This window comes from Oncorhynchus masou, chromosome 27 (genome assembly GCF_036934945.1).
Source record: "Oncorhynchus masou masou isolate Uvic2021 chromosome 27, UVic_Omas_1.1, whole genome shotgun sequence".
In the NCBI taxonomy this organism is placed as follows: Eukaryota; Metazoa; Chordata; class Actinopteri; order Salmoniformes; family Salmonidae; genus Oncorhynchus; species Oncorhynchus masou.
Genome location: NC_088238.1, coordinates 44572445 through 44597423, shown reverse-complemented (window position 1 = coordinate 44597423; position 24979 = coordinate 44572445). Strand labels below are relative to the sequence as shown.

At 44.8% G+C, this 24979-nt stretch overlaps 1 protein-coding gene across 1 annotated transcript in view; it reads left to right on the top strand.

Moving 5' to 3' along the window:
• Window positions 1-24979, top strand: part of nlgn2a (neuroligin 2a) — a 225710-nt gene that overhangs the window by 85245 nt on the left and 115486 nt on the right. Inside the window, exons 2-3 of the mRNA XM_064940422.1 lie at window positions 139-1106; window positions 14621-14674. Coding sequence (XP_064796494.1) covers window positions 608-1106; window positions 14621-14674 — 553 coding nt within the window. The 5' untranslated portion in view covers window positions 139-607. The remainder of the gene's footprint in view (window positions 1-138; window positions 1107-14620; window positions 14675-24979) is intronic.

Genomic DNA, 24979 nt, shown 5'->3' with positions numbered 1-24979 from the left:
TGATGTCAAGTGTGCTGATGAGGATTTTCACCAAACATGTTTCACACTGTATAATGACACTTTCTGATTTAAAATAATCCTTTATCTCTTATTTTCTCCTCTTTCTCCCTTCTCTTCTCTCCTCCATCTCTTCTGCAGGGTTAGTTTGTGACCGCCACCGTTGACCAGGAACTGTGACCGCAGACATTGACCGTGATGAGGACCGTACAGGAGGATGGAACGTAACAGAGTTCTGACCGTGGAGCCGTTCCCGACCGCGACCGTAGAACACCAACACTAACCACAACCACACCTTCTAAAGACCACCCGGTCTCCCCCTAACCCTCCACCTCTCCAGCCCCTCTGTCTCACACCGCACCCCACCCCCCCCTCGCCACTCCACTCCTCCACCTATCCTCCTGTACTCACTCCCTCGCTCTAGACCCCCTTTTGTTGAGGGTTCACTTTTTCTTTCATAAACACTCTCAACCACCACTTCTCTCTTTCCATTGCGATGTCCTTTCTTTCCAATCATCTATACCTTCAGGAACATTGAGTCCTCTTTGGGAAACAGACATACACGGACGATAAACGTTTAGTTGGAGGCGGAGTCTCTATAGTGCCAGTCATGTATCTTTTCCCTTTATCCCTGTGTAAACCAAGTGGGCGGGGTCTCGCCTCTAGTCTCCGCCCCCGCTGCTACATGGCCGACACCTGTCTAGTCTGGCTCCTGGGCCTGGCTCTCCGCCTCTCCCTGACCTCCTGCCAGAAGATGAACCCCGCCAACAAGCCCCCCATGGTGACCACCAACTATGGCAAGTTGCGAGGGCTCAAAAAGGACCTGAACAACGAGATCCTGGGGCCAGTGGAGCAGTACCTGGGCGTGCCCTATGCCACAGCGCCCATCGGAGACCGCCGCTTCCAGCTGCCCGAGGCACCTGGCTCGTGGCAAGAGATCCGCAACGCCACAGCGTTCGCCCCGGTGTGCCCGCAGAACGTGCACGGCGTGCTGCCGGAGATCATGTTGCCGGTGTGGTTCACAGACAACCTGGATGTGGCAGCCGGCTACATCCAAAACCAGAGCGAGGACTGCCTCTACCTCAACATCTACGTGCCCACCGAGGACGGTGAGTGTCGGGTAGGGGTGGTCCTTCGCTCCCATAGGGGGCGCCACTCAGGGGTAGGGTGAGGAAAGATGGAAGGTGGAAGGGGCGGGGTACTTTTAACTGAGCGAGGTCTGTCACTAGAAACCTAATTCTCTTTTTTGACTCCCGGTTGGGACGCAACCATATTTTTCCCGCCGTCTTTTGCCACAAAAGATATCTAACCCCCCTAAAACCTCACTCTCCTTGCCCAGATCCAGAGCTGAATCTTTCTTTGGTTCAGTAGGTCTGGGGTGAGGAGACGAGCGACGTCTGGGTCTGGGTTGAGCAAGGTAAGCGGAGAGGGAAGGAAGAAGACGAGGGTTTCTTTCAACTAACTATATTAAGCCTTCCTTGCCTCAGAATAATTTCCGACTGTTTTGTCCATCTTCGAAGGTCTGGGGTGAGGAAGGGAAGGAGAGAGGGAAGACGGATTGGGTTAGGGTGATTCTTTCAACTTAACTCAACCTTACATATGTCACCTGAAAATATTGTATCTGAAACCTGCCTAGAAACTTCTCTCCTTCCCTCAAATCATTTCCAGAAATAATTTTTATGCTTGGGATTTTAATCTTTTTTATTTTTCTTGCGTTTCTCGTACAAACTCAGACACTTTTACATATCGATCAGCTTTTAGGAAATAGTGTATATTTAACGGGTTTATTACAAAGATATAAACACCTGATATCGTACTAAAAGAGTAATTGTCATCACTCACGGGACTCATTTTTCTTTTTTCAATCACACACTAACCTCCAAGCTGCCAATATCTTTTTTTTGTACACAGCTTTTTAGATACTCACTCTTAACTGTTACTAACACTAGGTACTATCGGCACTTTCAGGCTTTTATGCGAGGTTAAGAAATGCGTGTGTGTGCGCGTACGCCTGTGTGTTCTGAAAAACGGCAAAAAAACACAGTACTTTAACAGTCCAGCACAGCTCCACTGGGGTATCCACAATGATTGTCCCACCACGTGTGTGTTCTCTGCTGTTGATGCCAGTGTGTATCAGAGGAGTTCATCTGGGTCTCACCGTCCCTCTCCTCACACATCCACAGTGAAGTGAGGAACCGTGATGGGCTTCGGTCTTTTCTCTCCATCCCCACCCTGGGGGAGCCTGGACAGCAAACTGCTACACAAAAAGACAGAGAAAGGGAAAGAAAAGTGGGGAGCCCACCAAAGTCAGATTAAAGCCCGAGAGATCTCTGGGGAGCTAGGGCTTTTTAGACCTCACAACTCACCACCTGCTCTCCCCCCCCCCCTTTAAAACCCAAAACACAGAGACCTAGAGTATCTCTAAATCACACCAGGTTTCTCTGTCTCTCTCTCAGTTTTTCTTCCTTATGCTCACTTACAGGGCGATTTTTGTTTTACCTCAGCCATCACACACACACACGCGCACACGCACGCATACACACACACACACACACACACACACACACACACACACACACACACACACACACACACACACACACACACACACACACACACACACACACACACCCTTCACTCCCTCACTGTAGCTAAATGTCAGTACCATCCAGAGAACAGCACAGCACTGAGAAGGATTCGCCTGCAATGACACATCTTTATAGAGTGGAACACAGCTCAACTCTGACGCTGCCTCCGAAATGGCACCCAGTTCCCCAGTTAGCGCACTACTTTAAACCAGGGCCACTAAAGAGAATAGGGTGTCATTTCAGACACACCCAGAGTGTTTGACCTTCAACATGGTTGTCTGTAGTTGGATATAAGGACCTTCTGCAATGACATTGTCTGTGTTAGTGTATTGCTGAGGCTAGCACTATCTGCCTATGGGACCAGGGGATTGGCTGTCCAATATGTATATGTCTATGTCTCTCTCGTGTGTGTGTGTGTGTGTGTGTGTGTGTGTGTGTGTGTGGGGGGATATAGTCACCCTAGACAGAGAATGATGAGCAGGCATTGATCAGCTGCCCAGCGTGCCCCTCCACTCCCTGAGCTGGCTGTGGATGTGAAAGATGAGGAAGACACACACACACACACCTAAATATCCACGCACACACACACACTGGACAGTCACTGGCAACACAAGGACTTTTTTTTTTTAATCAACCCTCACGTTTCCTTTCTTTTGCTGTCTGAAAACGTCTTCTGTTACCTGTGTCCTTCTTGGTCCTTTTTACCGACCAGCCCTAAACCGTCCACCGTACCACTGTAGACAAACAGTCCATGTGCTTTACTCTGTACCCCACACCTCCCCTTTAAGTGCCCCTTAGTGTATCCTAAAATAATCCAGTAGCATACTTCTTTCTCTCTCCCTCACTCGCAGCCATGTGTGTCACAACAGGAACACGTTGTGAATCTTAAAGACTATCTTTTTAAACACGACCTCTTTAAAGGGACATTTCTTTAAAGGGACATTTCTTCAAAGGGACATTTCGTCAAAGGGGACATTACTGCAAAACATAGTTCTCGCATATGTTGGTGCTGGAGAATGTGAATATGAAGTTGAACAATTTTGAAATGTCCCTTTAAGTTAGGATCGTTTTTATAATGCAATAAGGGCAATGGGAGAAAACTAGGACACGCTAACACACAGGCACAAACACACAGAACCCCCCCCCAACACACACACACGTTAGCCAAACAAGCCTTTTTATAGACTCCTTTTCTCTTCAATCCATTTATCTTTTTAAAGAAGCAGTCCTGCTGTTATCACAGGGCTACTCTGGGAGCCCCTGAGGAGGAGGGACTGTCATGCTTAGCGACCCTGGGGGAGCCTGGACAGCAACCTGCTACACAAAAAGACAGAGAAAGGAAAAGAAAAGTGGGGAGACCACCAAAGTCAGATTAAAGCCCGAGAGATCTCTGGGGGGTAATAGATATTGTTTTAGAGAGGTGGAGTGATGGTGGGATGGAGGGTGGGGATGGAGTGATATGGGGATAGAGTGATGGAGAGATGGAGGGTGGAGATGGAGTGATATGGGGATAGAGTGATGGAGAGATGGAGGGTGGAGATGGAGTGATATGGGGATAGAGTGATAGAGAGATGGAGAGTGGGGATGGAGTGATGGAGAGATGGAGGGTGGGGATGGAGTGATGGAGAGATGGAGGGTGGGGATGGAGTAATGGAGAGATGGAGGGTGGGGATGGAGAGATGGAGGGTGGGGAAAGGAGTGATGGAGAGATGGAGGGTGGGGATGGAGTAATGGAGAGATGGAGGGTGGGGATGGAGTGAGGGAGAGATGGAGGGTGGGGAAAGGAGTGATATGGGGATAGAGAGATGGAGGGTGGGGATGGAGTGATATGGGGATAGAGTGATGGAGAGATGGAGGGTGGGGATGGAGAGATGGAGGGTGGGGATGGAGTGATATGGGGATAGAGAGATGGAGGGTGGGGATGTAGAGATGGAGGGTGAGGATGGGGAGATGGAGGGTTGGGATGGAGTGATGGAGAGATGGAGGGTGGGGATGGAGTGATGTGGATAGGGATGGAGGTGGGGATGGAGAGATGGAGGGTGGGGATGGAGTGATATGGGGATAGAGTGATGGAGAGATGGAGGGTGGAGATGGAGTGATATGGGGATAGAGTGATGGAGAGATGAAGGGTGGAGATGGAGTGATATGGGGATAGAGTGATAGAGAGATGGAGAGTGGGGATGGAGTGATGGAGAGATGGAGGGTGGGGATGGAGTGATGTGGGGATAGAATGATGGAGAGATGGAGGGTGGGGATGGAGAGATGGAGGGTGGGGATAGAGAGATGGAGGGTGGGATGGGGAGATGGAGGGTTGGGATGGAGAATGGAGGGTGGATGGAGTGGGGGATAGAGTGATGGAGAGATGGAGGGTGGGGATGGAGAGATGGAGTGATATGGGGATAGAGAGATGGAGGGTGAGGATGGGGAGATGGAGGGTTGGGATGGAGAGATGGAGGGTGGGGATAGAGAGGGAGATATGGGGATAGAGTGATGGAGAGGGAGATGGGGATGGAGCGATGGAGAGATGGAGGGTGGGGATAGAGAGGGAGATATGGGGATAGAGTGATGGAGAGGGACATGGGGATGGAGCGATGGAGAGATGGAAGGATTGATACTGCAGGCAGGAGCACAAACTATACTCATGCACAACACAAACAGAAGGTTAGTCACTAAACCAAAATGCTTCCCGTCCCTCCTTCTCTTCTCTTCTCCCTTTCTTTTTGTCAGTTCAGTGCAGATCTCTCCATTTTGAACTGGGAACGCGGTCAAACGAGGGTTTCATTTGGCTCAGGGGGAGAAATTACATCAGCCTGGGTCAATTACCCAGTTGTACACACACACACACACACACAATTACCCAGTTAGGACTTTTATTCCGTATTAATGAACACAGACTGGCAACACTGTGATACGTGTGGGAGAAAAAAGACGCAGAGAGGGAGTGTACGGTAGCTTTGATCGAAGATGCAATCGGGGACGAAAGCAGAGAGGGGGAGGTGAGGAGGGGAGAGGTGGGTTGTCTTGGCAACCCTCCAGTGCTTCCTGTATTTTCCTGTCAGCGTGTCAAAGACCACATCCATTTGCCTTCCCACTATACTCTGAATGAGGGGATTAGCAAGAGCTCAGTTCCAGCTATTTATAACTTATGAGGCAGAGAGAGAGAGACAGAGGGAGTGAGAGAGAGAGAGAGAGAGTGTGTGTGTGTGTGTGTGTGTGTGTGTGTGTGTGTGTGTGTGTGTGTGTGTGTGTGTGTGTGTGTGTGTGTGTGTGTGTGTGTGTGTGTGTGTGTGTGTGTGTGTGTGTGTGTGTGTGTGTGTGTGTGTGTGCGTGCATGTGTGTTCGTGCGTGCATATCTGTGTGTGTGTGCGTGTGTTCATCTCTGCCTGTGTGTGTGTATGTATTGTATGTGTGTGTGTGGGGGGGGACGTCACATGATTGTGACGTTGTCCTCTGTCTCGCCATTACGCCATTGTCGCATTCACCTGGATATTGTGTCGGCTTCCCCCTCTCTCCCTCTCCCTCTCCCTCTCCCTCTCTCTCTCTCTCTCTCTCTCTCCCTCTCCCTCTCTCCCTCTCCCTCTCCCTCTCCCTCTCCCTCTCCCTCCCCTCTCCCTCTCTCCTCTCTCTCTCTCTCTCCCTCTCCCTCTCTCCCTCTCCCTCTCCCTATCTCTCTCCCTCTACTCTCTCTCGTTCTCTCTTTATTCAACTCTCACATTCTCTCCTTCATGCCGTACCCCCCCTTTTCTTCCCTCATATCCCCACCATCTTGCTCTCCTCCCAGCTCTTTCTACATGGTCACCCCCTTTCATTCGTGCTAACTTAAGGGGAAAACCACACCACCATCCATTCTCCAATCTTCAACATTCGATTTGGATGAGCAGTGAAGATAGAAATGGGATTTTTATAACAGACACTGTATTTAGATCTCATACCATCCCTGGATAGTTCTATATAGTTTAATACGGTTCCATTTAAGGAATCAAGATCTATCGCACTAAGATCTATACCAACTGCCCCAGTTTTATTTTAACCTTGAAAACATAAAGAAGATATATGTTGAGATAGTTATAGAAGAAAGTAGCTATACACAGCCTGCCTCCAAAATAGCACTCTATTCCCTACGTAGTGCCATACATTTAACCACAGCCCTATGGGCCCTTGTCAAAAGCATTACACTAAATAGGATACCATTTATGACACAGCCACAGTTTATGCTTGTGATGCTTAATAAGTTCCGCGAGGGAATCAAGGAGTCTTTGAATGTATCATTACTGATTCGACATCAGTTATCCATCTGTGTGGAGACAAATTGAGAGGGAACAGATTGAGAGAATAGCCATGTTCAATGCATCCATTGTCACTTGTTCTTGAATTCACCTTGGGAGAGAAGAAACTCATGTAGTCTGTGAGATGTTTTTGGTAGAAATGTCGGCATAGGTCTCCTCTAGTGATATTCTGATGATTTAATAATTGTATTGGCTTTCCTCAAGGCTGCCTATGTTTGACACACGCACACACACACACACACACACGCACACACAGACACACACTGCATCATAGCCCACATATCTCTCTCATCGGTCTAATCTTTCACTGTTTTTCACACTCACTCCCCTTCTGTCTTTCGCTTCCATCTAGCTCTCTCTTTCTCTCTCTCTCTCTCCCTCTCTCCCTCTTTCTCTCTCTCTCTCTCTCTCTCTCTCTCTCTCTTTCTCCCTCTCCCTCTTTCTCTCTTTCTCTCTCTCTCTTCTCTCTCTCCCTCTCTCCCTCTTTCTCTCTCTCTCTCTCTCTCTCTCTCTCTCTCTCTCTCTCTCTTCTCTTTCTCTCTCTTTCTCCCTCTCCCTCTTTCTCTCTCTCTCTCTCTCTTCTCTCTCTCCCTCTCTCCCTCTTTCTCTCTCTCCCTCTCTCCCTCTTTCTCTCTCTCCCTCTTTCTCTCTCTCTCTCCCTCTCTCCCTCATTCTCTCTCTCTCTTTCTCTCGCTCTCTTTCTTGCTCTCTCTCTCTTTCCCCACCTTCTCTCCCTCTCCCCCTATCTCCCTCTCTCTCTTTTTATCCTTTCTCCTCCCCCCCTCTCACTCTCTCTCTTTCTCTTTGTCTGTCTCTCTCTCTTCGTGGCTCAAAGGGCCATCTCTTCAGAGCTTGCTGTAGCTGAGGTGACTAGTGGCTATGAATGCAAATTAGCCTAACCCCCTTATCCCCCCCCCCCACACACACACACACACACACAGCGGCGGCCCTGCCAGAGTCCACTGCTCACAGTGCCTCCCAGAGTGCTGAATGGAGGGGCAGAAACAGAGAGAATGGTTGTATTTTTAAAGACAGGGGATAGATAGAGAGAAGGCTGTTATCTACAGGTAAACCTCCATCAGCGTATCACCGTCGTAGACAAACTGTTGACATGTAGCCGACAGAACAACACATATGAGAACACAAGTCAATACTATGGCTCCAAGCCCCTGACCCTCAGGTAATGAACAAACAGACATACTGTACCCTGTGCTGTTCAGGGAACACAATGGATGACTAGAGGATGTTAATCGATGGCCTGCTGAACTAGCTACACACTAAACACGCGCACACACACGCACACACACACACGCACACACACGCACGCACGCACGCACGCACGCACGCACACACACACACACACACACACACACACACACACACACACACACACACACACACACACACACACACACACACACACACACAGGGAGGATAAGTATCTGTCTACAACAATCTTCCAGGCCTTTGAGCTGGAATTGACCCCCCCCCCTTTTTTGGTTTCCAATCTCTTCACTGCCCCAGTGTGCTGGGTGGGTATTAAAAACCATTTTTCATATAGAGACAGTGTCCCAGTGCAGCCCTCTAGGGTAGAATACACGTTTATGAGGCAGGGACCAGGGAGGAGTGATGGAGTGAGGGACGGAGAGAGCAAGGAAGAGAGAGGGGGAGGTGAAACAAAGGAGAGGAACAGAAAGTTAGAGAGACAACCTGGCAGTTCTATCTCTTTCTACATTTCCTTCCCACGTTCCCTTGATATTACCTTGAATTTGATAAAAAAGGGGGGGAAAAAATAACTATGTCCTTCAAGCGTTGCCAAAAGACTAAACGTCACAAAACACACACAACCCGTTCCAAAAGGCGTTCAAAAGGCGGGCTCCGAACGCAGCTCGAATCTATCTGATTTAGAAGACACGTTCTGTTTGATTGTAATAGGATTTAGGGCATCGCTACCCAGAGACGGAGGATAAATATTGTCCCTCAAAATGGGGTAGATTACCCGGTAAACCCCCAGATTAGTCCCTCTGCTGGGGAGGAACACAGGGATCACACTAAGACACAGGCAGGGCCAAACATGACAGACACATGACAGAGACACACAGACACACAGACGAAGGCACGAATGCACAGACACACATAGACACGTGGCAGCTACAGACACATATGCATGCATGGCAGTTGCATATACACACTTGCAGAGCGTGAGAGGCACACACATTGTGGCTGTGGCTGGTTGCATGGGGAGAAAATGGCTTTAACCTTCATGCCTTCTCAGTCGTCACCGTTCTGTAAATGTCACTATCTGGCTACCTGCCGCTTTCTCTCTCGCTCTCTCCCTTTCTCTCTCGCTCTCTCCCTTTCTCTCTCGCTCTCTCCCTTTCTCTCTCGCTCTCTCCCTTTCTCTCTCGCTCTCTCCCTTTCTCTCTCGCTCTCTCCCTTTCTCTCTCGCTCTCTTTCTTTCTCTTTCTCTCTTTCAAAATTAAAATTACACTTCCTCTTTCTCTCTCTCTTCCTTTCCCTTTCTCTCTTTCAACATTGAAATTATACTTACTCTTTCTCTCTCTCTTCCTTTCTCTTTCTCTCTCTCAAAATTGAAATTAGACTTTCTCTCTCAAAATTGAAATTATACTCTCTCTCAACATTGAAATGATTCTCTCTCTCTCTCTCTCTTCCTCTCGCTCTATCTCTCTCCCTCTCTCTTCCTCTCTCTCTCTCTTCTACACTGTTTCTACCCCCCTTTTCACCTCCCATTCTCATTCCATTATGAATATAAGTATGTTTCACACTGGCTATCTTAGTTTCAAATATTCCTTATTAGCTTCATTTTTTTCTCACCTTTTATCTCCACACTGTCTATTTCTGAACTTCTCTCTTCTCCACTCCTCTCTTTCAAATGAGCTCTTTCCACACCCATCTCTGTTTCTACTTCCCTCTATTCAAACGGCAATCTCTCCTGGTGTCTCACCTTGCTTCCTACCTCATTCACGCCATCGCTCTCTCTCCCCTTCTCTCGTTCCCACTCTATTCAGAGACCCATCTGTGTTAGTGTCCCTTGTTCCCTGATCTCTCTCTCGCTCGCTTTCTTCTCTCTCTTCAGCAAGACTAGATCTATAATTCTCAGACACTGTTGAAGCATTGAGACAAATGGGGGGGGGGGGGCTTTAATCTCAGGCTGGAACACTGGACAACAAATAGAGATGCCAGATCTACCCATGTTATTCAGTAACCTCAACAGTCTTTCTAAATGGTCTTTCGCAAATAATGAGTGTATTTCAGGCCAGATTGAATGCCTTCTGTCCCTACAACTGAACCAGGCAGACCAAACCAATGAATCATACTTGGTGATTTTTCCACACGTAGTGTATCTAAATATACTATTAATAAATAGCATCGGAGATAGCATCATGATCATGGTACCCACACAGAGTGGCCATCTGCTGACAAGGCGTGTGCCACAGAATGGGTGGGCGGCCGACACACTCTTTCATATGGAGGAGAAGGGGTGAGGAAGGGGGAGCCTGGGAGAGAGAAGCATCATGTGTGAGTCATCATAAACAAAACACTGACCCGCTGTCACATTACTCATACTACTGAGAGACGAGACACACACACACACACACACACACACACACACACACACACACACACACACACACACACACTCCCTCCCCTGTACTCCTCTCAACCCGTCCATCATTCATCTTTTTAGTTCACTTACAACCTGTCAGTGACGCTCCCATTCACTCGTACATCAACTTTACACTCACACTGCTGTCTGCTGAATTACATTGTCAACACCTAGACTATACTTACTCTTAGTCTGTGGGGCTAGCCTGCACATATTAATAGATGTATGTGCACACACCATGCGCACACTGTCAGTACACAAATTCACTCTGACACACACACACACACACACACACACACACACATACACAGACACACACACACACACACACATAAAGGTTGGTGCGGACACACATAACATAGACAGATTCATACACACACACACACACACAGACAGAGACTCTCTTACACACACACACACACACATACACTGTGGGTGGTGTGGCTGATGTGAGTGTCCGTACTGTAGCTGTAGTTATAGCTGGGGGCGGGGGAGACTGCGGTGCTGTGTGTGTGTGTGTGTGTGTGTGTGTGTGTGTGTGTGTGTGTGTGTGTGTGTGTGTGTGTGTGTGTGTGTGTGTGTGTGTGTTTGCGCACGCGTGTGTATGTGTGTGTGTGTGTGTGTGTGGTTAGAGGTGGAAGTAGAGCTTTGTTAAAATATGATGTAACCTGGTTCACAGTCAGTGAGATGCTCTGCACCAGCCCTGGGTACAACTACGATTCAAAATCATTTCAAAATACTTTAGCTGTGCTTGATTGAGCTTGCCTGGCTCTATGGAACCAATAGAATGTTCAGAACACGGCAAACCCCACCCGTATGGCACTCCAGGCAGGCCAGAGCAATCGCTTAAAGGTGAACAGTCATTCTGATTCCCATGTAAAATAGCCTTTTGAGTGACTAAAGTGTTGCCCATAATATTTTGGGGGGATAGAAATGTACATTTCTCTCATGGCTAAATACCAGGAACTTTGAAAAGACAGGCTGAGTGGGCGGGGACTTTACATTTGTGAGCTCAGCTTGATCGACAGCTCTTTGAAACACCTACGTCTGCAAACTTTGATGCAGTGAGCAGTGTTGCAGCAAATTTGGTGATCCACAAAGCAACTCAACATTGAAATTGCGTCAATGACGTGAATTTATTTTGTAAACATCTCCCATTTGACATGCCTCTTGTGTCAACGGAAATGTTGACTTGACAACTGCTTCGGAGTTTTGAACAACCCTTTCCCCCTTTTGCACCATGCTGGCTGAAGACCCTGCTAGTCAGTAACTAGCGAACATCTTCAGTATCTGTGCCATATACGTATCTCTGCTGACACCCTCCAGTCAAATTGCTGCACCAGTAGAGCAGCTATCTAGCTATATAAACCACGCCTACCTCCGCAAACACGCCTTCTCCGATGTTGGTTACAAGGTGGGGCTTATTTAAATTAGGTAAGAGAATATCATGTTACCATTGGTGTAATAAATTGAGAGTTAGGGTGATGTCACCCTATCCCCTTAATAATCCCGCCCCTTAATAATCCAAGTGTTTGACAAGGGGGAGGGGACCAGTAACTTTATGATCAAACTTTATCAATGTAGAAGCAATAGTCATTTTGTATACTTCAGTCATCATACATTGATCTGGTGTCATCCAAATATCATCCAATTTCGTGAAAAACATGATTTTGACTGTTCATGACCTTCAAAGTATGCCCTGAGACAACCTGCAAAACAGAGAGAGATGAAGAGGAAAGTAAAGGTGAAAAGAAGGTATATTTGGAGAAAGAGAAGGGTGAAAAACAGGGGGAGGTCATAGAGGAGAAGGGGCTGTAATGGAACTGTGGTCGTTTTTCTTCATTAACTACACAGTCAATTGTACAATTGTCAATTACTGTATCATGATGGATGTCAAAAGTGTTTCCAATAACATTCTAACACTCGACCCTACAAACAAACCCTGTTATTGTTTCATTTTATACTTGTTCTTAGCACTTCACAAAATTACTTCTGGCAAAGCTTTTCTTCTACTTTCTCTGCCCTAAAATGCTGCGGTAAACACTGATGATGCCTCTTAACTTCTCTGAGTGACTGTAAGATGCCTAAATACAGGGGACTGTATGAGTGAGCCATTCATTGACTGGGGCTTTTCCATCTGTTGTGCATACAGTTTTCTCTCTTTTTACAGTTTATAAATAGGCCTCTTGTTATGCTGAATGACGTGCATACAGGATATGTCAGACAGGTTGACATGCTGGATTTAATTTGCACAGCTGCATCCAACCATCGTCATGAAGGGTTGCAAATTCTGCAGGTTTTACCAAACGTCTTACATTCGTAAACAGTTTTAACATCCTTTCAATTGATTCTTTGTTTCCCCAGGTGATTATTTCAATCTGAGGATAACCTTCTCTCAACCCTGTTAACCATACCATCACACACTCTTATGGATGTCTATATACAGACTTATCAATACGCTATAACCACTCTGTGGCCTCCAATATCTTTACCTTATTCAAGCCCATGTGAAGCCGTAACCCATGCACACAGGCATCGGTTATAATCCTATTTGTTTTCTTTGAACGAGTTGTATTTGCCAAGCATTTACCTCTAGCTAACCGTAATCCTATCCTTAGATCAGTTTCCGGGCGACAATAAGTTAACGACATTTATTTGGATATTTTTGAGCTGTCACTGCAGTTACACATAACTTCATTGGATTGCAAATCACAGAGACAGACAGACTTCCTGGTTGTCAGCATATCAGAGGTAGTTATAATCCCAACAGCAGATGGTGCTTCCTGTTAGCCCAGGCCTCTTTCCTGATTGGCCCCTTCCCTGATTGCTGTTTTGCATATCACAACATTAGTTCCTCAGCAGCAAACTTTCACCGATTCGGGAGAGAAGAAGAGAGGAGGGGAGGAGAGAAGCAGCCCTTTCTGTTCTCTCTCCTTCTTCTCCCTTTATCTCTCTTCCTCTCTATCTCTCCCCCTCTCCTCCATTTGCCAAGAATAGCTGGTGGGCAGATGCGGATCGAATTACATGCACATTTTACCCACCCCACAGCACACACTCCGTTAACTAGCATCAAGCTACATGTCATTTCTAATTGACACACAGCCTGTTGTGCGCTATACATGTAATTACATATTCACTAGGGGGATAACTTTGAGGGTTACATCTAAGCTACACACACACACACACACACACACACACACACACACACACACACACACACACACCCTGCATACCTTTGTCCCTTTCTCCGGTTTTGGAACGCATGTTTAACATGATTTCTCATCATTACAGGTTCCTTTCATTGTGTCTCTCTTGCTAGAGATGGCTGACGAATAAAGATATCATTTGGTTGTGTGTTTTAACCCCCAAAACGTTTAATCTAGTGTGTTCATATTATTTATATTGCAGTACCAATCATTGTGGGAACTGTAGTGACAGAGGGAAAAAGAAGGAGGGGAGTTATCAGGGTTTGTGTGAAGAAAATGTCACGCTATTCATGAATCACAACAGGGGGTTAATCGTGTTATTGTAGGTTACGGGTGAGGGCGTCTTGACGAGGCCCACCTCTCCTCTTTGGTACCTCTCTATGCCCGATGGTCCTTTTTTAGGGGTTCTGAGGAGGGAAAGGGGAGGGTAAGGGTGGGTGTTGAGTTTCTAACCACAGGAGATTGCTCTCTATTTCCCCTTCCATAGATTTTTACTATGGTCCCCTGAAGCCAGAAATACAACTTGAACACAAGTAACAAAACATGGGTTCAGAAAGGGCAGCACAACCAATAAACAACTAGTTAACGGCCACTGACAACTCATTTATCCGTTTCTCCCGGGTGAGACGGAGTGCTGGATCTTCAGACATTAGGGGCTCCTTCTTTTCTCTTGACAAAAGCGTTTTGTTGTCTTTTCTTATAATGTGTCTGTGATGCTGCGCTTTTGTTTTGTTTTTTTTAGTCCTCTTCAAAAAAGAGAAAAGAAAAAAACTTGACGACCTCTTGCTGATTTGTCTTTTTTGCTCTTCTTTTCTTTTTTGATTTTTTTTCTTTGCGTTTTTTTTTTTTGCCAGTAATCTTTTTTGAATTTTCTCTTTTCTCTTTTTCCCTCCCTTTTTTTCTTGCACCCTATAGGTCCGCTCACAAAAAAACACCATGAGTCTACAATGAACAGACCGAGAGATGAAGGTATTTTTGCGTTGCATGTTTTTCCTTTTTTCTTGTTTTTAAAGTATTTTTGGGGATATGTAGTTAGAGCCACTGATTAGCTATGAGATATAAGACATACATTTAAATATATATATATATATATATACACAATGTGTTGGTGTTGCTGTCTGTGTTGACTTAGTATCTTCACATTCATTTAGAATACAAAGAACACACATTCTATTCTGTCAGTCTGTGAGAAAAAGCATTAGCTTAATAACAGTTTGATGACAGCCCTTGGCCAATATAATAGTTATGAAATCAACATTGTGTCGTCTCTACAGTTGATTTATTATAGACAAAAACATATTTCAGACCTATTGACTGACTGACTGACTAGGCAGGGAGACAACAACTTTCTGTCATCATCATTACAGCTGAATAGTTCTTGAAACATGGCTAATGGTTGGACCATTGTGCATGGGCCTAGCTTCACAGGTCAAGGTGAGAATAGCGTTATTAGGCGAGTCAAATAGAGAAAGAGAGGGAGAAATGGAAGAAAGACCGTATTCTCCTGTTTTATCAGAATGACGATCTCTTCCGGGTGACTTTTCTCAATAGAAACCGACACAACAACACTGTTCGCTACAACACGTAACACACAGTTCAGATGATACCGTCTTGCCTTTTGGAGTCGTTTCCTGAGCATTAAAAAATGGCTGCTGTCAATATGATGGATTATCTTCTTCTTACAGCTCATTTTGAGTACGAAAGGGAATCTTTTTCTCTTGGGTGTTCTTTTGATATTTCTTGGGTCTTTTTTTAAGTGAAAGTTGTGGAAAGTTGGGGGAAAGGGAGTTTCTCTTTGCTCAGACATATTGTCACAGCCCCAAAGTGACCTGGCTACTAGATGCCTGTTTTATGGGCCAACTTCTGATGCTTCATTACCTTCGTGAAAGGAAAGTTTCACTATAGCAAACCTTTCTTTAGAAAATACAGACACTTAGGCTTACCCTCATAACATCCAAATGTCAAATACTAATCCATACCTGTGTATTAGACCTTCTCCCATGTCACCTTCCTAGTACACGGAAACAAACTAATAAATGACTCACTCCCGGAGGTCATTCAAGGAGCATTTAACTTCTGTTTACAAAGTTGCAGATTGAAATGTAATATGTAGAGCTGAAATGATACCTTTATTTGCCAGATATTAATGTCAGACTGAAGGCAGAATCATCATACATCGAAAGAGATTGTTGTTCGATGTCGGGACTTCCTGAATAAGGCCCTGCTGAAGTGTATACTCGTTCACTAGTTCCCACAAACCTTAAAGCATTGGATTGGTGAAGGCATTAGCTAGTGGGAGTTTACACCATATTTCTTCATACCAGTCATTCCTTTCAAATCAGTAAAGGGAAGTGAACAAGTGCACACTTTGGGACAGAGGAGAGATAATTGGGACATAGCCCAAGTATGAGTACTACTGTAACATCTTCTTCCTGTTAATATCCCTCTGACTTCCTGTTACGACTAAGTGTTCCGTCAGTGCTATATCACCTTTGTGGACCCTTGGGGCCAATCCCAAATAGTCTCCTATGCACTTGTAGAGATCTGAGAGGATTTGATTGGTATAAGCAATATGGTGTAACTTCCACTGAACCTATCAGAGGGCAAGGTGGAGCTACTACCAGTTTGATTACACCTGGCAGTCCCTCTCGTATCTCCACAAGTGCATAGGGCGCAGGGTGTAGGGGACGATTTAGGATGGGGACCTAGTGTTTCAATGGCCCAGTTCAGTTTCTCCGTACAAAGCAGCCTTTTTATTGGAGAATGTCAATGCTTAGCAGGAGAAACCATTTCTCGTTTGAATGGGGGAACCGAAAGCATACGCTCGTCATTCAAGAAATCGTATTCAATGGTGCTTTTTCCCTGGGTTCAAGTGTTTGGACGGAGGTTATTTAAGCAATCATTCCGAGGAGGTGTGGTATATGGCCAATATACCATGGCTAAGGGCTGTACTTAGGCATGACACAACGCAAGGAACCACTTTACAGAAATAAAAATGCATTACTATTCCCAGACCATTATTGCAGAGAATCGAGACAACATATGTTACCCTCTGCCTATTGGCTACTTATTCAAGCCAGTCTCAAAATACAACAGAGCCCATTTAAGACCGAAAAAAAGGGCTTCACCTGACTTGAAATGCACATGTTTCATGCTCCTGTTGGAAGCGACCACTCCTCCGTTGCCGACTACAAGTTCTCTTTAACTGGGCTAATAACTCACTCACGAGCAAAGAATATGAACAAATGTACATGCAGCTCTTGCTTTGATCTCAAAACTCATGCTGTAAAACACAGTCCAAGTGAATGGCACAGATCCATATATCGCAATGGTCTATTTGCATATAGGGATACGGCAGCTCTGATTGGTTTTTGTGCACCGTCTGTGTAGAGTCGGTCCTGTCAACGCAACAGAATCCTACTCCAATGCACTCTGCCGACAAGAACATCTCTTGCATAGTTTGTTTGTTTCGGTGCGTTGCATTGTTAGTGGCTAATATTGCGTTGATTCGATCACAAGTCGCACAGCCGAGGGAAACGTTGATGGTGTTGAGTAAACGGGGAAAACTAGACATTTCAATCTTGTGCTCCTCTGCGCAGGCTGATATTTCTTCCACGTGGTACTCCCGGGGAGCTTAAGAGGGAACGTTGTCAATAAGTATTCAACCCTTTTGTTATGCCTAAATATGTTCAGGTGCAAAAAAATGTGCTTAACAAGTCACATAATAAGTTGCATGGACTCATTCCGTGTGCAATAATAGAGTTTAACATGATTTTTGAATGACTACCTCATCTCTGTACCCCACACATACAATTATATGTAAGGTCCCTCAGTCAAGCAGTGAATTTAAAACACAAAGACCAGGTAGGTTTAAATCACAAAGACCAGGTAGGTTTAAACCACAAAGACCAGGTAGGTTTAAACCACAAAGACCAGGTAGGTTTAAACTACAAAGACCAGGTAGGTTTAAACTACAAAGACCAGGTAGGTTTAAACCACAAAGACCAGGTAGGTTTTACAATTTCTTGCAAAGAAATGCACCTATTGGAGATGGGTAAAAATGAAAAAGCCGAAATTGAATATCCCTTTGAGCATTGTGGAGTTGTAAATTACACTTTGGATGGTGTATCAATACACCCAGTCACTACAAAGATACAGGTGTACTTTCTAAGTTGCCGGAGAGGAAGGAAACCGCTCAGGGATTTCACCATGAGGCCAATGTGGACTTAAACAGTTACAGAGTTGAATGGCTGTGAAAGGAGAAAACTGAGAATGGATCAACAACATTGTAGTTACTCCACAATACTAATCTAAATGACAGAGTGAAAAGAAGGAAGCCTGTATAGAATAAAAAATATTCCAAAACATGCATCCTGTTTGCAACAAGGCACTAAAGTAAAACTGTAAAAAATGTTCCAAAGAAATGAACTGTATGTCCTGAATACAAAGTGTTATATTTGGGGCAAATTCAACACATCACTGAGTACCACTCTTCATATTTTCAAGCTTGGTGGTGTTTGCTTCATGTTATGGGTATGCTTATCATCGGCAAGGCCTAGGGAGTTTTTTTCTTAGATAAAAAACAACGTAATAATGCTAAGCACAGGAAAAATCCTAGAGGAAAACCTGATTGTCTGCTTTCCAACAGACACTGGGAGACAAATTCACCTTTCGGCAGGACAATTACCTAAAACATAAGGCCAAATATACACTGTAGTTGCTTACCAAGACGACATTGAATGTTCCTGAGTAGCCCAGTAGCCCAGTTACAGTTTTGACTTAAATCGGCATGAAAATCAATGGCAAGCCTTGAAAATGGCTGTCCAGCCATGATCAACCACAACCTTGACAAAGCTTGAAGAATTTAAAAAAGAATACGGTGAAAATATTATACAATCCAAGCTCTTCAAGACTCTGCCAAATATGATTTTAACATGTATTGACTCAGGGGGTTGAATACTTATGTAATCAAGATACGTTAGTGTTTAATTATTATTATTTATTTCTTCTTTACAAATGTTATTTTTTCTTCCACTTTGACATTAGAAAATGTTGTGTAAATCTTTGACCAAAAAAAATAAAGTTTATCCCACCTTGTAACACAACACAATGTTAAAAGGTCAAGGGGTCGGAAAACGCGTGTGTGTGTGTGTGTTTGTGTGTGTGTGTGTGTGTGTGTGTGTGTGTGTGTGTGTGTGTGTGTGTGTGTGTGTGTGTGTGTGTGTGTGTGTGTGTGTGTGTGTGTGTGTGTGTGTGTGTGTGTGTGTGTGTGTGTGTGCACATGCGATGCGCATCATTCCGTCCTCCTCTCTCACACCACTTTGTCAGCTTTGATCAGAAAGGACTGAGGCCCACCTGAGCCCCTAACTTAAACACAACACACACAAACAGGGACAATGTCACACCCTTTCAGTGTGTTATGAAATACCTGTCTCTTAGTTGATCCAAGGACAAAACTTAGAAAAACCATATTGAAGTTTTACCAAGAAATGCTTCAATATTTTACCAAGAAACATCCAAATTTGATCAGACATTTTGAGAAATGTCTAGAATCAGTGGATTCTATAGTGGATTTCTCAATAAAACAGAAAGGAAATGATTGACACCTTTGATAAAGATAGAGAACAGCAATAATGACTGTATATAATAAATCACTCAAATACTGAGCTATATTGTATGCACATTTTTAGTTGAATTGATATTTTATACTAATACAATTGCTCAAAGAATGAGATTCTGTTTATCCAGGAACATTTTCTTTCCTCATAAGGTAAGGGTCAAAATGATTGACACTCCTAAAGATTCTTATAAATAAAATAGTCAAAGGTTTAGTATTTGGTCCCATATTACTAGCACTCAATGATTACATCAAGCTTGTAAGTTTACAAACTTATTGGATGCATTTGCAGTTCATTTTGGTTGTGTTTCAGATGATTTGTGCCCAATAGAAAGATATGTTAAATAATGTATTGTGCCATTTGTATTGCAAATAAGAATAGAATATGTTCCTAAACACTTCTACATTAATGTGGATGCTACCATGATTATGGATAGTCCTAAATGAATTGTGAATAATGATGAAAGAGAAGGTTATAGGATCAAAGATCATATCACCGAGTCATGCTAACCTCTCACTATTACCAATAACAGGGAGGTTAGCATGTCTTGGGCGTAAGATATTTGACCATCTAACCTTCTCACTCGTCATTATTCACAATTCATTTAGGATGAACCATAATCATGGTAGCATCCACATTAATGTAGAAGTGTTTAGAAACATATTCTATTCTTATTTACAATAAAAGTGACTCCAAAATGACATAATACATTATTTACCATTAATTTCTATTGGGCACAAAATAATCTGAAACACAACCAAAACCAACTGCAAATGCCTCCAACAAGTTTGTAGAGTCACAATCTTTTATGTATTTTTTTAACCCTTATTTTACAAGGTAAGTTGACTGAGAACACATTCTCATTTACAGCAACGGCCTGGGGAATAGTTACAGGGGAGAGAGTAGGGGGGATGAATGAGCCAATTGTAAACTGGGGATGGTTAAGTGGCGATGATGGTATCAGGGCTTTGGGAATTCAGCAAGGACACCGGGGTTAACACCCTTAGTCTTAACGTAAGTGCCATGGGATCTTCAGTGACCACAGAGAGTCAGGACACCGGGGTTAACACCCTTACTCTTAACATAAGTGCCATGGGATCTTCAGTGACCACAGAGAGTCAGGACACCGGGGTTAACACCCTTACTCTTAACGTAAGTGCCATGGGATCTTCAGTGACCACAGAGAGTCAGGACACCGGGGTTAACACCCCTACTCTTAACATAAGTGCCATGGGATCTTCAGTGACCACAGAGTCAGGACACCGGGGTTAACACCCTTACTCTTAACGTAAGTGCCATGGGATCTTCAGTGACCACAGAGTCAGGACACCGGGGTTAACACCCTTACTCTTAACATAAGTGCCATGGGATCTTCAGTGACCACAGAGAGTCACCCGTTTAACATCCATTCCGAAAGACGGCACCATATACCGGTCAATGTCCCCTATCACTGCCCTGGGGCATTGGCATCTTTTTTTTAGACCAGAGGAAATACTGCCTCCTTCTGGCCCTCCAACACCACTTCCAGTAGCATTTGGTGTCCTAACCAGGGACCAACCAGGACAAACCGTGCTTAGCTTTGGTGGCAAGCCAGCAGTGGGATGCAGTGAGGATGCATGTAGAGTCACAATCTTGATGTAGTCATGGCGGTGCTAGGAATATGGGACCAAATACTACGCTTTTGACTACTTTACAAGAATATTTAGGGGTGTCAATCCTTTTGACCCCTAACTTTTTGAGATTTGTATTTCAAAAATATTTTTCTCTGAGCAATTGTACCAGTATAAAATAATATAATTTCCCCATTTTTTTTAGCATACAATATAGCTCAGTATTTGATTACTGTATTTTATACAGTCATTATTGCTCGTCGTTATCAAGGGTGTCAATAATTTCGGAACCCCACTGTACCTATAATACAGCACAATACAAACCCTGACAAACAACTCTATTTACAGTAAAGCAGAACAATAGCATTCCCATGGAACCATGGAAAGGGGTGTCTTCGACCTTACATGCCAAGAGTGTAACCAGCACAAATAAACACGTTACCGAACCTACATCCAGACTATAGCGGATATCTGCTTTGGAAAGAGTAGACAACGTCATATCCGATATATTACACTTTCTACATCACATTATAATGACTATGGAAATTGAGGCTACAATGGACTCTATGTTGATGAGAGCCATGTGTGTAATAGTTGTAATGAACATATTAATAACTGCATTTATATCGCACTTTTGATACATTAGGCTCCAAATACTTATGGGAGGCTATAGTGAGTTCTCTCCCAATGGAGAGAAGGTGAAACGAGTTGTATATAGACAGAGACGCTAGGTATTGTAGTAGCTTTCAGACGAGCTAGACAGAGTCCATTCTTAATGGTGGTGCCATGTTGATGGTGGAGGAAAATGGAGAGGTAGATCTGTTGTGGAGGTGTATGTGTGTGTGTGCACTCAACTCTCCCTCCATTAGTTTTCTTTCTTTCCATCTCCACCTCTAATTTGTTTCATCTTTCCTTTTTTTGAGTGGCTCTTCATTTTCCCTTCTCCTTCTTGTTTTTCGTACTCTTTCCTTTCTCTCGTCTCCTTCACTTCCACCTCCTTTCTTCCCCTCTCTCTCTCTCTGAGTTTTCTCCAACCCTCTCATCTCCCGCTCTCTCTCTCTCTGTCTAACTTGCTCTCTTTGCGGTCTCTCTCTGCTTTTTCCCTCACAGTCTTTAAAAGTTCCCAGAATGTTTCACTAGGTTGTGGAAACAACCTCCTCTCTCTCTCTCTCTCTCTCTCTCTCTCTCTCTCCTCTCTCTCTCCCCCCTCTCCTCCCCCCTTCTCTCTCTCTCCATCGTCCTCTCCGTCTCTCTCTCTCCTTTTAGCCCCTCTCGTTCTCCCACCCCGCTCTCTCTTTCTCTATCTCTCTTTCCCATCTCTCTCTCTCTGATGTTGTGTGCTCCTGCAGTACACAGGCCTTGGCTCCTGTAACAGCAGCTTTGCCTCTGGGCCACAGGATCTCTGCTGATGTCTCAGAATCTCATCTTTGTTCTCCGTCTCCTCTCACGGGGATACACACGCTCGCGCACGCACGGCCACGCACACACACAGGCACACACACACACCCATGCACACGCGCCCACAGGCAGTGACACAGGTGCACACACACACACACCCATGCACACGCAGACACGTGCGCGCAGGTCGTGCACACGCACACATCGTATCTCTCATTCCCAGACATCACATCACAAGTCTATTGTCAGCCTTTTGAAACAACACAAAACATACTGATGTCTTGGCTGTCTGGGTATTTCCCCTCTAATTACTAACTAAACCCTGGAAGAAGACACACTGTACTCCACTTCCTCCATTGTGAGTCTCTTAGTGGGTTAGTCACTCCGTGTACAGTGGAGATGTCTGTTTCTGTGTAAGACATAAGTGGACGGGCAAACCCAGGACGGAACACTAGAGTTATGTTAAACCCTACCTCTTCAAAGAGTGTCTGAAATAAGATCTCAGTCGCCCCCCCACCCAGAATGTTTATTTTATTTTATTCCATTGCACTTGTCTTTTCCTACTAACGGCTGACGTTGATCATTTCTGTATCGAGGAAAAATGTGCTCACTATGATTGTGACGTGGCTGTCTCACCTAGCTCTCTCAACATGAATGCACTAACTGTATGTCGCTCTGGATAAAAGCATCTGCTAGATGACTAGAATGTCAATCTAATATGAGTGGACAAGACTAGAATAGAATGGGAGGTGTAACCGGTGGATACGTGGAAGGACAAGATGGGAGGAGAGAGGAGAATAGGAACGGAGGAGGGGAGAAGGGAAGAAGGAGAGGAGAAGAGAAGAGGAAGAGACAAGAGGAGAAAGAGAAAAGGACGAGTAGAGAAAAGAGAACGGGATGAGTCGTGAGTTGTGAGACTGGAGACATGCCTGAACTTCACTGTGCAGTAACTAGAGAAGACCAGCAGGCCTGGCGCATCAGCCGAACGTTACTGTAACGTTATAGAGAGTCTGTGTGGCCTATCTAACGTTGGGGGTTGGGATAAATGTTGATAGGCCCCAGTACGCACTATAAGTGTTGGTTTGTAGTGACAGACAGTAGGGCGATATGAGTAGATGTCATTTGGATGACTGGAAGGTAGTGTATTAGAGATTTGGGATACTGTGTAGGTTAAGGAGTGTGTTAGAGCTGGGCTGGAACAAAACCCTGCACTCACTGCAGCTCTACAGGACCAATGGCCCTCCCTGTTGAGGTTGATAGAAAGTGGAAGCCTATAGAAAGGGACTGGTAGCTAGGCGGTGAAAGGATGATGGGGGCAGAGATTTAAAGTGGGATTTGGTATAGTGGAACCAATTCCAGAAACGGGTACTATTCAGTAATAATTTCGAACAGACATTTGTTCAATTCCCACTGTTTTCTGCCTTAGTCCTAAACCAACATGGCGGATAACCGTTCCACTCCGTTCACCTAGAGATTAACCCCTTAGTTGAAGGTAGGGTTTCATCCAGCAAATAAAAATGTGCTCTGGGAAAGTTCCCAGAACACTCCTTAGGTAGCGGAAAATGTTCTCATAACACACAAACTGTCCAGTCGTGCTGACGATCATAGAATGTTTGTATAAAACATTCACCTGACGTTGCAAGAACATTCCTTGGACACGTTTCATCTGTTCTTTAAACGTTCCCAGAATGTTTCATTAGGTTGTGGGAACATTGTAGGGATATGACAAGTGATATGTTCCCAAACAGTAAAACTGTCTGGTTGTGCTGACATTCATACAATGTTTATTTTAGGTTGGCAGGGCATATAGTGCATTTAGAAAGTATTCAGACCCCTTAACATTTTTTACATTACAGCCTTAATCTAAAAAAAAAAATGTATCTCATCAATCTACAGGCAGTTAACCCACTGTTCCCAGGCCGTCATTGAAAATAAGAATTTGTTCTTAACTGACTTGCCTGGTTAAATAAAGGTAAAAAATAAATAATAAAAAAAGGCACATTTGGCAGCGATTACAGCCTCAAGTCTTCTTGGGTATGACGCTACAAGCTTGACACACCTGTATTTGGGGAGTTTCTCCCATTCTGCTCTGCAGATCCTCTCAAGCTCTGTCAGGTTGGATGGGGAGCGTCGCTGCACAGCTATTTTCAGGTCTCTCCAGAGATGTTCGATCGGGTTCAAGTCCAGGCTCTGGCTGGGCCACTCAAGGACATTCAGAGACTTGTCCCGAAGCCACTCCTGCATTGTCTTGGCTGTGTGCTTAGGGTCGTTGTCCTGTTGGAAGGTGAACCTTCACCCCAGTCTGAGGTCCTGAGTGGTCTGGAGCAGGTTTTCATCAAGAATCTCTCTGTGCTTTGCTCCGTTCATCTATGCCTCGATTCTGACAAGTCTCCCAGTCCCTGCCTCTGAAAAACATCCCCACAGCAGGATGCTGCCACCACCATGCTTCACCGTAGGGATGGTGCCAGGTTTACTCCAAACTTGACACTAGGCGTTCAGGCCAAAGAGTTCAATCTTGGTTTCATCAGACAAGATAATCTTGTTTCTCATGGTCTGAGAGTCCTTTAGGTGCATTTTGGCAAACTACAAGTGGGCTGTCATGTGCCTTTAACTTAGGAGTGGCCTCTGTCTGGCCACTCTACCATAAA